Source organism: Poecile atricapillus, chromosome 1, assembly GCF_030490865.1.
Source record: "Poecile atricapillus isolate bPoeAtr1 chromosome 1, bPoeAtr1.hap1, whole genome shotgun sequence".
Taxonomy (NCBI): Eukaryota; Metazoa; Chordata; class Aves; order Passeriformes; family Paridae; genus Poecile; species Poecile atricapillus.
Genome location: NC_081249.1, coordinates 129,148,312 through 129,163,924, shown reverse-complemented (window position 1 = coordinate 129,163,924; position 15,613 = coordinate 129,148,312). Strand labels below are relative to the sequence as shown.

General features: G+C 42.5%; 1 protein-coding gene across 2 annotated transcripts in view; it reads right to left on the bottom strand.

Moving 5' to 3' along the window:
- The window catches only part of NAV2 (neuron navigator 2), a 209,604-nt gene extending 196,258 nt beyond the window's left edge, over positions 1 to 13,346 (bottom strand). For both annotated transcript variants that reach the window (XM_058848472.1, XM_058848480.1), the window contains exon 1: positions 12,743 to 13,346. In XM_058848472.1, the coding sequence (XP_058704455.1) occupies positions 12,743 to 13,000 (258 nt within the window). In that variant the 5' untranslated portion in view covers positions 13,001 to 13,346. The remainder of the gene's footprint in view (positions 1 to 12,742) is intronic.
- Positions 13,347 to 15,613: the final 2,267 nt, after the last annotated feature.

Sequence of the window (15,613 nt, the reverse complement as noted above, 5' to 3'; positions counted from 1 at the left end):
CAGAGGAATTCTTTGATCCTCCCAAGTCCTTCTTCCCTCACAAGGTGACTCTGTCTCCCGGCACAGCACGCAGAGGAACAGCACAGCATATCCTAACTCCATAATTGTGGAATTAGCCATTTTCAACCTTGAAATTTAACACTAGGAAATTGACTATACAGTAATCCACATAATCCTGGCTTCTACACCTGTCCCTCTTCCAACTAATCTCACCACCCTTCATCATGACACATCTTAATTTAGAGTCCTGTCTGCTAAGGTCACTGTGTAAGTGGATGCTCAGGAGCTCCAACAGCATTTGTCACGAGGCGGGACCAATTGCTTTGCGAACTCTGAGAGACACAGAAATATCAACAGCGAGCAGAGCCCTTTGCCAGCTGTGCACAAATGATCTTTACAAAGGTTCTAGGAAGCAGTGAGGAGAAGGGATAGATTAAATAAGCAAGTAAGTAAATAAATAAATAAATACTTGTAGCATATCCCTGGATAATGTGATCTGCTGGTATTAAGTTTTCTCCTGAAGGAGTTAAGTATATACCAGCTGCTGTACATTAAACTGAGCTGGCATTTTAAATCATGCAAATTAGCTGAACTCCCACCCATTTCAGTCCAGTGTTTAGTAGCATTGCTCTAAATGATGCAAAGTACTGGCCAAACCAAGCCCTGCCATTTCAGCTGCTGTCAGGGAGGAAAGGAGAAGGCACGGCAAGTAGTGGCTCTGAGTGATGCTGTAGCTATTCACAAGATGGTTCACAAGAGCCTCCTTCCACCACAGGTATTGACTGCATGACCAAAACGCACCCATGTGCATGGAAAGCCTGGGGCTTTTATTTGTTGAAAAACCAATTATATACACTACTAAGAACCGTTGAGTAATTATTTAAAATTCAACTATTTGCCAGTGGAACACTGAAATTTCCAATCTCTCTTTGCTTAATGCTGTACAATAAACACTGAGTGGATTTGACAGGTCATTGGCTCAGAAATGCTGACACAGCAGCCAAGGGTGGCATGAGTCTCCTCCATCACGTCCAGCACTAGTGGACATTTCTCAGACTGTGAAACGAACAGATGAAAACCTGTGCTTATTCAACACAAAGCCCTCTTCTGCTGAATCTGAGCGCACTCAGGAGGCAATAAAGTGGGCTAAATCTTCCTTAGTTCACACTGTCGTGGCCAAGAGATTAAGTTTTAGTACAAAGCTGAAACACTGAAAGGATGGTGAAGGATCTGCTATTAAGAAGTCTAGGAACTCCTCTTTTAATTATTATTTCAGGTTCCTTGTTGACCTACTCAACAAGGGGAAGGTGGAATTCATTCTTGTGTTAAAAATAAGGTAAACTGCCTTGCTATCCAACCTGATAAACCAACCCTCCAGTGGTAGTGACCCATAGGCACCACACCACCACACAATACTGCATCTTGGTGGCTGAACCGCCAAACACTCCACATGGTCCAAACCCTACTAGGGGAAGGCCAAAAGGCACCTTACAGTCAGAAAAGGAAAATCTACATTGCTGCAGTGCGGGAAGTTGGTATCTGATTGCTTGGAAACAGGATCCTAGGCAACCACTGCTCTTCAAAGAAAGCAGTTTGATTCAGTGAAATAAAGCAAATTCATTACGATTCCCCTGAAGAGTCTCCATAGGGATGACAGGATGCTGCTGACTCCCCTTTCTAGCTCCACGCTAGAGGATCTGGCACCTTTTTGCCAGCTTTCTTTGGCAGTGCCCATCTGGCACATTACCATGGAGGACTATGTTCCCGTGAGCTCCAGAGCATCCTGGAAGAGTAAGATGCAGCAATGCCAAAAATACTCCTTCCCAAAATAATCCATCCCAGTTAAGACCCAGACAAGTCTGGAATACATGTGGCTGTCCTGAGAAGCAGACTGACCCCTGGCTATTGAGCAAGAAAAGCAAAACCCATTTCTAAGCTATTGCATCAAATCGTCAATGCACAGTTGATCTTGACACAACACGTGACATTTTTCGATTAGTTCTGAAGACTTAAATATCCATATGTCTCTGGAAAATGGAGAATAATTTAAAAGAGAATCAAATCCATCTTACCTGACTGATCCATTAATTATTGTCTCCACCAGCTGCAATCAAAGTTGCGTATTGATCTTTATGGATCAAAATGTCAGTACTGAAATTACCTGTAGTTTCCAACAGTGGACACAGCTCAAGTAGAGATGGCTAAAGAAAAAAGGAATCTGCTTCTAAATATTTGTTTCAAGATATACAAATATAACAAAGTCTTAGTACCCATATTCACCATAAAATATCACACAAGCTAGACCAGCAACATGAAATCCCAACCAGGGTATTAATTTTGTTCTACCAATAGGCAATTATATAGAACTAATAGACAGCAGAAAAAGACAATATAATAATTTTTGGTCAGCATTTCCAAACAATAAGCAATCTTATCTGGGAAGATCCCTTCATTGCCTGAAACAAAAAGGTATTACTACAACAGCCTTCACGACTGAGAATGTCACTCCATGAGACATAAGATAGATAAAACTACAATTCCAGCCTCTCACACACTTCTCCCACTTCTCCCAAGAGCAAGGCATCCTCAGACAGCTCTTCTAGAAGATGTTCTTCCTAAACACCTTTGAAAAATCTAGTTCCTTTGGCTAAAAGCTCTTATCAGCTCTTGCAATGTTATCTGGGAGATGAGGAAGAACATGCAAATGATCAGGGAAGTTGGATCAAGGAAAAAAGGAAGTTGTCCTTTTGTTTGATGAAAGTGTGACCAAGCCAACAAGACCTCAGCACTGAGAAGAGCTACTAGCTGCAGCAAGAGAGTAAATCAGCTTGTCAAGGGCTGGTTTAGGGTTTCTATTTATTTATGGATTATATATTTAATGAGAAAGCCTGGATATGCATAACTAGCTCACTTTGTTCAGCAGGTGAGACAAACATCTCCAGGTTTCTCCAAGAAGGCTTCACAGCCCCATAAAGCCAAGGTACTTTTGGATTATACCATGGCTATCATTACATAAAGGACAAGACAGAAGAAATGGATCAATATTAGTGACAGGACAGGTAAAATAAAGAGAGACTCCTTCCAACTGTGAAAGACAGGATATGGCAACTTGTAGCCATAGCTACAAAAGAGACAAAAAAATATCCACACAAGGAAAAGGACTTAGGAAATGTCCAAGACAAGGGAAGAACACAAGCTAAAAAATGCAAGTAAACAAGACATTGTCAAAATATGATGATACGACACTCCAAAATTCAACAAAAACAGGGGGAAAAAGTCCTGGTAAAAGTACATTTTCAAATACAGAAGTTGGATATTTTTTCTTTCAGGCATTGTTTTTCCACACATTACTTCCAATTCTAAAATAACCCAAAATTAAAATGAAAAATAATCCAAGGATAACACACCTAAAAATACTTTCAGAAGGCAAAAAAAAAAAAAAAAGGTGGACTCAGAATAAATCTTCAGATATCAGACTCTCTTAAAATAAGAAGTGACCTGTTTTCTCATTTATTTTAATAGGTGGTTTATTTGTTTTAAGTTTTAGCAGTTATTTCCATGCCTATGCTTTGCAAAACTGAAGAAACTGAAACTGTTTCCACAAACTATTTCTGAAAAAAACAATTTACAGATAAAATTAGAGGCATACAACTAAGTGCCAAGTGTTTGACTGAATTCCAGTTCTTGGTGAATGGAAAACCAGCAGCTTCCTGTTACAAAATGTACCAACAGTTCATGTCTAATAATACACATAATATCTAACCATTTACATACTTCAAATATAGATGTTTCTAAAATTAATATTAAAGCAGGGTATTTTTAGCCAGGTGAATTTCTCAGGAAAATGAGATTCTACAGTTTGCTGCAAGGAAAAAATAGATTAATGGGTTAACATTTTAAGAGCATCTCTTGATTTATACCAAAATAAAAAGTAGAATATTTAGCTCCAAATCTTCCAGAAGCAAAAAAAACCAAATGGGAAAAAAGGTCAACAGCAGAACACACACCTTTTCATTAAAGGTCCAGCTACTGCTTAATTCACAAATGTATCTTCTTAAACAGCACTTGGAATATTCAATCTGTTGCAAACTTCAAGCAAAGTTCAAGCAAAATAATTATTGTTATAAGTACCTCCTTAATTTCTTCCACATTGGTGATTGATTTAAATCTAGTGATGAGACAATCTGGAAAATGAAATTACAGAGCAGACAATGTTTCTCAAAGGATTCTTAAAAGCAAATTAAAAACAGCCAATAGCAACCCTTAATTTCTAAAATCCAGAACTTAATCCACACTTAATTAATTAATAAAAGTTTAATTAATTAATTTTAATTAATTTAATTTAATTGATAAATAAAGGTTTTCTTTTTTAATACCCCCTGGATAGGCAAAAAGAGCACAAGTGGTGTTGGTCTCACAATTTATATATAAATACACACACACACACATATATATACATGTATGTGTATATGTATGTATATATATATAAATTTTTGGGGGGCTAATTCTTAGATACTTGAGACTTGGGAAAGGTTCATGATATGTTTATAACCTCTTTATAATTAGGTTTTGCCAGCAGATATCAAAAGCAGTATCTTTGTTCTCCTCACTAATATCCTTGTACCTCTTTCTGATTGGGTGTCTATGTGCATCCAGTGTGAGAGCAGGTGATAAAAAAAGCGAGCGTTCACTTAAGAAATTCAACTTCATGGAGTAAACTAACAGTTTCAAGGACAGAAGGAAAACACATGGACACCATCTGCATGAGCATTTTGAGCTGTTAACAAGTAGCACCGAAGGAGAAAGATAATCTAGTATCAGGGGACTAGCTAGTAATTTTCTATAGCGTTGCAGACTTTCTGACCTTGGCTAAATTTCTTTGTGCCTCAGCCATCCACTTAACAAATGTTCACCAAAAAATAAGAACAATATCCCTACCTCTAAGGGGTGCTCTTAGGTTAATCATATTCAAATTTTCTAAAGAGATAGAATGTTACAAGTAAGCAGGGGAAAAAAAAAAACATTTTCCAATACGATAAAAAACCAAGTAGAAATTTGAACAAAATTACTTTATGCAAAGTAATCATTTGCATATTCTAAATGAAAATCCAGTTATTAAAGAACTTCCTTAATTTATAGTGCAATGTTACACCTGTTGTTCAAATGCAGGGCTTTAGAAAAGGCAGCTCTTTATATGAAAATCATTGAAAAATCCATGTTAATAATCACAATAAAACAACTTCGGAATTGTTTTCTATCTGGGAACATTTCATCTGGAGCAACCACCCCAGCAATTAAATATTTTTCAGTATATATCTATCAACATATCAATTGTAATCATAACCCCACTGTAATCATAAATACAAGAATTTGGCTATTTAGAAGCCTCAAATTGCTTACAGTGTGTAACAAAAAAAATCCATCATAAAGATACAGCACAGGCCTTTTTGTAAGAACTCAGATATATAACCATAATCATATGAACAAGCTCATTAACAGCAACAGAATTCAACAGAATGATTAGGTGGGAAGAGACCTTCAAGATCATCAAGTCCAACCCATGCCCTAACAACCACAACTAAACCATGGCAGCAAGTGCCACATCCAGTCTTTTTTTAAACATATCCAGCAATGGTGACTCCACCACCTCTCCGAGCACACCATTCCAGTACTTTATTACTCTTTCTGTGAAAAAACTTTTTCCTAATAGCCAACCTATATATCCCTTGGCACAGCTTAAGACTGTGTCCTCTCCTTCTGTCAGTTGCTGCCTGGAGAAAGAGACCAACCCCCACCTGACTACAACCTTCTTTCAGGAAGTTGTAGAGAGTGATAAAGTCACCTCTGAGTCTCCTTTTCTCCAGGCTAAACAACCTCAGCTCCCTCAGTCGTTCCTCACAGGGCTTGTGTTCCAAGCCCCTCACCAGCCTCGTTGCCTCCTCTGGATGCGCTCAAGCGTCTCAATGTCCTTCCTGAACTGAGGGGCCAGAACTGGACACAGCACTCATCCCCAGCCTGTAACGTTGCAGGGGGTTTTTGTGGTCAAAATATGGACTCAGCACTTGGACTTGGTAAACTTCATTCCACTGTACTCTGCCCATCCATCCAACTGTTCCAGGTCTCTCTGCAGAGCCCTCCTACCTTCCAGTAGACTGACACATGCTCCTAGCTTAGTGTCATCTGCAAATTTACTAGTGAAAGACTCAACACCCTCATCCACGTCATCAATAAAAATATTGGACAGATCTGGTGCCAGCACAGACCCCTGAGGGACACCACTGGTGACTGGCTGCCAGCTGGATGCAGCACTGCTCACCACCACTCTCTGGGCCTGGCCAGTTCTTAACCTAGCAGAGTGCTCCTGTCCAAGCCATGGGCTACCAGCTTTCCCAGGAGTATGCTGTGGAAGACAGTGTCAGAGGCCTTGCTGAAGTCCAAATAGACAACAACCACAGCCTTCCCTGCATCCACCAGGTGGGTCATCTGGTCATATATGGAGATCAGGTTGGTCAAACATGACCTACCCCTCCTAAACCCACGCTGACTGGGTCTGATACCCTGGCCAACCTGTAAGTGGTACGTGATGGCACTCAGTATAAACTGCTCCATTACCTTACTGGGTACTGAGGTCAGGCTAACTGGCCTATAATTACCAGGATCCTCCTTCCCACCCTTTTTGTGAATGGGTGTCACATTGGCCAGCTTCCAGTCATCTGGAACCTCACCAGTGAGCCGGGACTCTTGGTAAAGGATGGAGAGCGGCTTCGTAAGCTTATCTGCCAGCTCCCTCATCACCCTGGGATGGATCCCATCTGAGCCCATAGATCTATAAACATCCAAGCAGCTCAGTAGTTCTCTGACTGCCTCCTCCTGGACAACAGGGGGATCACTCTGCTCCCTGACACCATCTACCAACCCAGGACGACAGCTGTCCTGAAGACAAGCTGTCTTCCCACTAAAGACTGAGGCAAAGAAGACATTAAGCACTTCTGCTTTCTCCTCATCTTCAGTTACTAAGTTCCCTCCCACATCCAATAAGGGACAAAGACTGGTCTTACCCTTCCTTTTATCATTAATATATTTGTAAAACATTTTTTATTATCCTTTACAAAAGTTGCCAATTTAAGTCCAACCTGAGCTTTGGCTTCCCTGATTATTTTCCTACATGCCCTAGCAGCTCCCTTAAATACTCCCAGAGAGACCTGACTCTCTTTCCAAAGATGACACATCCTGTTTTTATTTCTAAGTTTCTTCAAAACCTTGTTGCCCACCCAGGCTGGACGTTTGCCTTGTCAACTCATCTTTTGGCACACAGGGACAGTCTGTTCCTGTGCCCTCAAGATCTCTGTTTTGAAGCACGCCCACCTTTCCTGAACTCCTTTGTTTTTAAGGGCTGCTTCCCAAAGACTTCTCTGAATAAATTGCCTAAATAGGCCAATGCCTGCCCTCCTGAAGTCCAATGCAGAATTCTTATTTATGTTCTTCCTGATTTCACCAAATATCAAGAATTCTATAATTTCATGATCACTGTGCCCCAAGCAGCTTCCAACCACCACATTTCCCACCTGCCCATCTCTATTTGCAAACAGCAGGTCTGACATAGTCCCTCCCCTGGTGAGCTCACTCACCAGCTGCAACAAAAAGTTGTCCTCCACACACTCCAAAAACTTCCTGGACTGCCTTTTTTCTGCTGTATTAAGTTCTCAACAGATGTCTGGTAGGTTAAAACCACCTACAAGAACAAGGGCTGGTGATCCTGAAGCATTCTCCAGCTGCTTATAGAATAAGTTGTCTACTTCAACTTCCTGGTTGGGTGGACGATAACAGACCCACAGTAGGATGTCAGCCTTGCTGGCCTTCCCCTTAATTCTTATCTGTAGGCATTCAACTCCATCATCATTAGTCTCAATACCTATGGCGTCAAAAGCCTCCCTAACATAAAGGGCCCCTCCACCTCTTTTCCCTTTCCTATCTCTTCTGGAGAGCATGTAGCCATCCAGTGCAGTGCTCCAGCTGTGTGAGTCATTCCACCATGTTTGCATGATGGCAACTACATCACAGCTCTGCTGCTGCACCACGGCCTCCAGCTCCTCTTGTTCATTACCCATGCTGCGTTGGTATACATGTAGTTCAGCTGGGCTACTGACTTCACCCCTAACTCAGGCCTACCACCCTTGTGCCTGCTTCCAGACAGCCCAGCTGCATCCCCCTTCAAACCTAGTTTAAAGCCTTCTCAATGAGTTAATTAATACCAATTTCCAATTTACTTTGTGCTTCTGTATTTGGATAGCCCAAATCTATAGTTTATCTTAGCTCCTTCCAGCTCCAGTAAGAAGCTTTCTTACTTTGTTCACATCCTAAATGCAACCCCATTTGGTTTCTTCCAACTGCAAAAAGTGATCTTTTATGTTAAAGCAATTAGTATGACTGACCACATTTCTCATAATTTCATTTATAATTAGCTCAGCAGTCATAGCGAAACAAAATTTCACACCATTGAGGCAGCTCATGCAAGGGAAGAATCACTAGGTGAAAAATCTAGTGTATGACTAGAAAATATGGACATCTAGAACATCCGAGAACTAGCCCACCCCAGATCCAGGCTGCCCAACACAGCAAGATCTTCACAAACTGGGAAAGCAATATGAAATAAAATCTAGCTGAGGTAGCTTGATTTCAGACAATGTTATCTAACCAGTTTTAAACTGGTTATTAAATTATTAAATTTAATTATTAAAGAATTATTAAGGAATTATTAAAGAAAAAAAAAAAAAGGTGGTCTAGGGAAATGGAAGAGTTCTGTAGACAGCACAGAGAGTTGCAAGAATTCTAGAAATCCTAGCCTTTGCCTAGTGTAGGGAAAAAGTCAGGGTGAACACACCCAGGGAGCACCTGCTCGCCATGTCCACCAGGAGAGGGCAACTGTCTGATTTTGCAAGTGAATATTGCAAAGGAAGTTTGCAAAGAAATACCAACTCCTACCCCCTTCCCTCCCAGCCAAACTAAGGACAATTACAGGTAATTGCTGAACACACATACTTTAAACCCAGGTTAAACAGATGTCTCTTAACTTGAAGTGTTTTAGTGGAAGGGTTGCTAAACCAACCATTTAGCAAGGTCCTGGTGCCTTTAGGGCTGCTTCAGTGACTGAAGGTACAAATAGTGACTATTTTTCAGATTCTCTGGAGAAAGAAAATCAAGAAGTTGGACAGTACAACACAGCAGCAATAAACACAGTAATTAAATTCACTATCTCCTTCAGTGACATTCACAATGACAAGGCAGCAGACTGTATGCCTGCAATGGCATCTTCCTTCTTCCATCTACACAAACAATTGCACCACGACCACAGACTCCTAATTGGCAATGACCTGTTTCTTAAATAACTCATGCAAATTTAATGGCCAAATGCATCTGACTTTTTCAGAATCACTGAGAAATACCATTTTGTAGATGAGAGATCAAAATCATGCTATCTACTCAACAGAAGTTTCTCTGGTAACAAAGTTAAATATTTCCAAAACAATTCTCTCTAAATATGTGTAGTACAATTTCTTGGCGGTGTTTTCAAATTAGACAAAATAAGTACCAGTGCTACAGTTGGATACTGTTGTGCACAACACAGGGGATATAATATGGAAAAATAGAGTGTGTATATCAGTAACAGTAAAATAGGAATGATACTGCTGTGATTCATCAACCTAAGATTTCTGACTAGCATTTATAATGGGCTTGATGCTAAAACCCTCAGACCTTTCTTTGGAAAGTGTGTCTGAAATACTCTGAAGGATGCTTTTTATAAATTGCACAACATTTTAAAAAACACACTGCCGTTATAAGACCTTAAGGCAGAAAACTTCCAGTTACTGTAAAATCCAGCTAACACACGTAAAACCATATCAAGAAGAACAAAATTAGCAAAACATTTAGAAGTTTTCACTGATACCACATTTGTGAGTGGGACATCTTGATTTTTTTCAAAAAAATAGTTTTTTTAAAAAAAATTGGTACATAAATGAGTATCACCTGCAGCACTCCTGTTCTCTGAAGAATCAGGTTCTAGAAAGGTACCACCTGGCACCAAAAAAGCTCATGAAGCTTTGCACTGGTGTGTAAATGGCTTGAAACATGGTAACCCAGCATGAGAACACGGCAGCTTCTGGACTATGCTCTAGCCCAGAACACAACCTCTTGTCCAGAATAATTCAGTCAATAATTCAGTCAAATAAGTCACTAAATTTTGTATTATGTATTGCAAAAATGACCCACTTCAATGAGATTGAGAACAACTCCCTGAAATACTCCCAGAACCAAGAGAATTGGTCCAAGTGACACAATCACTCTCTCATTCTCCCTCCACCCACACAGAAGGATGTCCTTCCTTGTGGGCTAAAAATCCTGCATAGGGACCATGATCTACAGAAGATAGGAGCCAAAACACTAGGCATTGATCCAGCTTGTGGATCTAAACTAAATTCTACTGTAAGAATATAACTTCCCTCCCTAACAGGTGATGCCAGGTACCTGTCCAGTAAAACAGTGAGGGTCATATTAATCCTTCAGATAAACCACCCAGAGAAGCAAAGTGATCACTCTCAGATTCTCGAGACATTCAGACGGGTGAAATGTCCAAAACTAAATCTTACCAGGCTTATTATCAGAAAGCACTTCTAGACCTGAATGCAGCTGAAGGTCTTCCAAGATAAAAGTGCTTCAGCTGCTGACATATCACCTGGCAGCTGTCCATCCATCCTGTTCCTCCTCCCTTGGCAGGGAGGAACAATAGGAAAAGGAAACAACAATGCCTTTGATATAACACATCTGGAAAAATCTCCCTCTAGATACAGACTGGCAAATGACCACCCTGAATGGCAAAACCTTGCATGCTTCTGTGGGCAGATGGATCAAAGCTGGATAAATAAGAACAACAAAAAATGACTGTGTTTATTCAAGATAATAGATAGTGAAAAAAGCTTCACTGGTTCACACCTTAAAAGGTGCTGGTCATCTGCTCAGACTGCCAGCCAGAGGAGGTTACTGAGAATACAAAAGCTTAAGATTTCTCTTGCTGCTGAAGTAACTAAAAATGTAAAATTATCTGACATTTTTTTAGCCAGAATCACTCCCCATTCAGGTATAACAAGTTAGCATCAAGATCCTTTCATCATCAGGCTACAAAAACTGGCGTTTGTTCCATATCCTTGTAAGGGTTAAAACCACCATAGTGTTGCCCTTACTGCTGCAAACGGCTCCCACTGGCAGATCGCAGTGAGCAAAATCTGTTACAAGATAAGAAACTATTTCTGAATAACCACTTTTCAGCAATGTAGATTTCCATGCAGAAAAAACATGGCATGTGTGAGAGAAAGGGCAGCAGATAATGAGATTTTGCTGATGTTTCATGATCAGAAGGACAGTCAGGCACAAGTGAGAGAGAGCACTTGATTCTCTTGTAAGGGCAAGATGTGATGCACAGGTTGGTCTGTCTGCTACCACTACCCCGCATCAATGCTTGTCTGTGTCCTTTTCCTGCTCTCAGTCCCTCAGGAGCTGCTCCAGTCCTATCTGTCTGGCCTGAGCAGCCCAATACGTCACCCTGTCTACCAGCAACAAAAGTGCAGCATATCCTGAAATCAGGGCACGCGGTCAAACATGCCCAGTCAGGAAGCACACTTGTCTGAAGGGAATAGGGTTACCAGGCCACAGATTTCAGAATCTAGGTGGTAGGGATGATCCATTATTCCTCAAAGAAAGAAAAAAACAGGTGAGTGTCTCTCATCACTTCCCTCTCAGCATAATGGTATCACCTTCCACCAGGCTCAGACACTGGCAGAAGCAGCGTGTAATGTATATGGCTGTTGCCAGAATACATCACAGGGCTGTACAGCAATTGTGCTTGCTGCAGCAGCCCATCTGCTCCGTTCCCTCTGTAGCACGGTAACACACATGCTATGCCCATGCTGCTGCAGAGCTTACCGGGGCATGGCAGCCTCAGCCATGCTGACAACCTCACCCTGCCCACAGAATTAAACCAGCTGAGGAATGGGCATTTCTCCTCCCTATACAGCAAGCGGCATACATAAAAATACATTAGAAGACTGACACAGATGAAAGGAAAACCTAAAATGTGTGTATTGATGATGTGCGGCATCTATGATGTCATGCACATATAGCATTATACAGGCAATTCTGCTTAAGTGTTCATTTCCTACATAATCTGTTTAATTTAGCTGCACTGAATGACATGAATATTGTAATCTAGCATCAAGCACTGCCTCCCATTCACTCCCCACACAGCTACAAACACAGAACATTCACACAACTAGTGCTCTGGTATTGTACATGACTGAACACAAAACACATTTACGACAACCAGCAATCCTCCCCCAGCCCAGGCACACAAGCCAGCCCTTAGACTTAGCACCTACAGAAAGCACACAAAGAACATACCCCACAAACAACATCTCTACCATCTCCCTCCAGTAAATCCCCTCAAGTTCAAGCAGAGGTGATGGAGAAGGCAGCACAGGCAAGCAGCACACACAGCCCCATCATGCTGACAGAATTATACATGCTACTGTGTGGAATATAAAACATCCCACCACTGCAGACAGATGTTGGCACATACACACACATGTACATTCCTTCCTGCACTGCTATTTACCCCAGAAAACCTGCTGCACACTATCAACACAGAAATAAATTCTTACATACACCTCCCCAGAATTTGGTGCCTGCTAACCTGTGTGTCAAATCCATTTTCTACCGAGCTACTCTTCCTTGCTGGGATGCCATCTCCTGCGTTTTCTTGTCCATTGGAAGATTTGAGAGGAATCTGGCTGGAATACAATGGCTTCGTTACCTCCACCTTGCTCCCAAACTTCAGGTAACAGGGCTGTGGGATGGTCCTGGCCGTTGGGACATGCAGGATTGGAGCAGCGCTGTGTACGGGTTTAGGTAGTCCCGATTTCATTTTGGAGGCCACCAGGATGGCTGGCATTTTCTCTTTCTGCTTTCCTAACACGTTTCTGTCAGCAGCAGCAACAGCAGAGACAGCAGGCAGGGAGAGAGAAAATGACACGTTGGGGAAGCTGTTCTACTCTAAAGCAGCCTGGTTACTGCAGAGATCTCCAAAATCAGCTTAGATTTTAAAATCAACAATAAAACCAATTTTTAAAAAAACTTTAAAAAAAAGGGAAAGGAAAAGAGAAAAAAAGAGAGAAAACCACACCAGTTTCAGTCTAAAATATCTCACAGCCTTATGCCAGCCTTCCACCTGTTTCCTCTGATTTTATTTTCAGTTCTTTACTACTGTCCTCTTTCGTATTTCTGCTATGTAACTTGCTCCTTCCTTTCTCTGACTCCTGCAATTTTCTTGCGTGGAAATGAGAGACTGTCACTCCATTATCTTGTCACTGCATCTCCAAAATGAGGCAGCCTTTGGGAAAGAAAAAAAAAAAATAAAAAGAACCTGCTGCATATGCTTCCCCTTCCGTACACACTAGAGTGAGTGAGCAGGATTTCCAGTTTAAGATGTCTTTCTTCGGTCTTAGCCAAGAAGCAGATGTAGCTCAGTGTGTTAATGACTGATGCCCTTGGATACAAGCCTTAGAGACTCAAGCTTCTTAAGCCTAAATAGCTGTGAACAGGACAACGATGCCGGAGCAGAAGGAGAAATGTCCACTGACAGCGATTTTTAAATCAAAATATGCCAGTGGCCACAAAATTTCCCGGCTCCCCCAGTGCTAAGCATAAAAACCTGGAGGGGGGTGAGGAAAAAGAAAAATTAAAAAGAAAAGCGATTCAGCTGCGAGAGGGAAGAGAAAACAGCCGGCAGCTCACGTTCCCTCCCGCAGTGGAGCGGGCTCCCGCCCGGCGCTGCTCGGCGCATCCCGGGGGGGCCGGGACCAGCCGGGCGGGAGGCGGCGGCTGCCCAGCTCCGAGTGGGCAGGGCGGGCCCTGGATTGGTCCTACCCGCTCCGAGCAGGAACAAAAAAAATAAAAAAATAACCAAGAAATCTCTCCCTCTCTCCGCAGGGGGAGGAGCGGCCTCGGCTCCCGCGGCGGGTACAGGGGCCTGGAGGGATGCTCCGGGGGCGCGGCACGGAGGGAGCTGTGAACCGGTTTTTTTTTGAAATTTGAAAAAAAAAATAAATAAATAAAAATTTTCAAATCAAAACACCTGGAGGTGACTCATTGTTCGTAGCTCTTTGGGAAAAACTCCCGCTGCCAGCAAAAACAGGAATTTGAATAAGCACAGTGAGTAATCCGGCCCTATTATAGCAACACTTGGCTTTGGGGAGGCTTTCAGTGTCGCGGGTTCCCCCTCACGCTGCTCGCTGGATGCCAGGATCCGTTACAGCCCTCGGATCCCTCATTCCTGTTCATCCTGACACATCTCAGTGCATATATTCCTCTTCCTGTGCACACCTGCACCATCCTAGACAGTGCGAGATTATCAGTGTGCGAATCAAGGCACCAAGCGATGCCTTCAGACTGCATGGAGCGGGCTCATCACCAGGACATACAGTGCCACAGTGCCCAGTTTTCAGCTGGTCTGTAAAGGCAAGCAAAGGCTTTGACTTAGCCTTCACTACAAGAAAGACATTGAGGGGCTGGAGCGAGTCCAGAGTCCAGACAGGGGAATGAAGCAGGGAATGGAGCACAAGTCTGATAAAAAGCAGCTGGGGGGGGGGGCAGGGAGGGGGGAGGCCTCAGCCTGGAGAAAAGAATGCTCAGGGACGACCCTCTGGTTCTCTGCAACTCCCTGGGAGGAGATTGTAGTCAGGTGGGAGTTGGGCTCTGCTCCCAAGCCGCAAGTGACAGGAGGAGAGGAAATGGCCTCAAGTTGTGCTCAGGGAGATTCAGATTGGGTATTAGAAAAAATTCCTTCACTGGAAAGATTGCCAGGCATTGGAACAGGCTGCTCAGAGATGTGTTCACAAAACACATGGATATGGTACTTGGGGACGTGGTTCAGTTGTAATATAGCAGTGCTGGATTAACAGTTTGATTTGATGATCTTGGAGGTCTTTTCCAACCTTAACTATTCTATGATTATAGAATAGTTATAGGATTATAGGAGGATGCCTCAGATTAACATTCACAAAACCAACATGAGACATGGAAGGAAAAGGCGCATTTAAATCAAATCGTCATCACAGTTCCAGTTAATTGCGTTATTTCCATAGTAGGGCTGCTTCCTTCAGCTCCTTATTCCCACCTCATCCACTCCCCAAATACTGAACCCCTAACTCACTGACTGGGTGGCAAGGACAAGAGTGATCCCAGCAAGTAGAGAGTGGCTTGGTTTGGAAGGGATCTTAAAGATTAAAAATTCCAACCCTCCTGCCATGGGCAGGAGCACCTTCCAGTAGTCCAGGTTGCTGAAAGCCCCTTCCAACCAAGCCTTGAACACTTCCAGGGATGGGGCATCCAGAGAAGCAGTGTACCTACACTTGAAATATTTGAAATGCACGCTGGGTAAAGCGACTCAGCAGGACAGAAGAACCCCAACCCCATTGCCCCTGCCCCATCCAGGCTGTGAGCAGTGCTTGGGGAAGGGAAGGCTCAGTCATGTTCAATCACTCATGAGAAGGGGAGCTAGGACCTG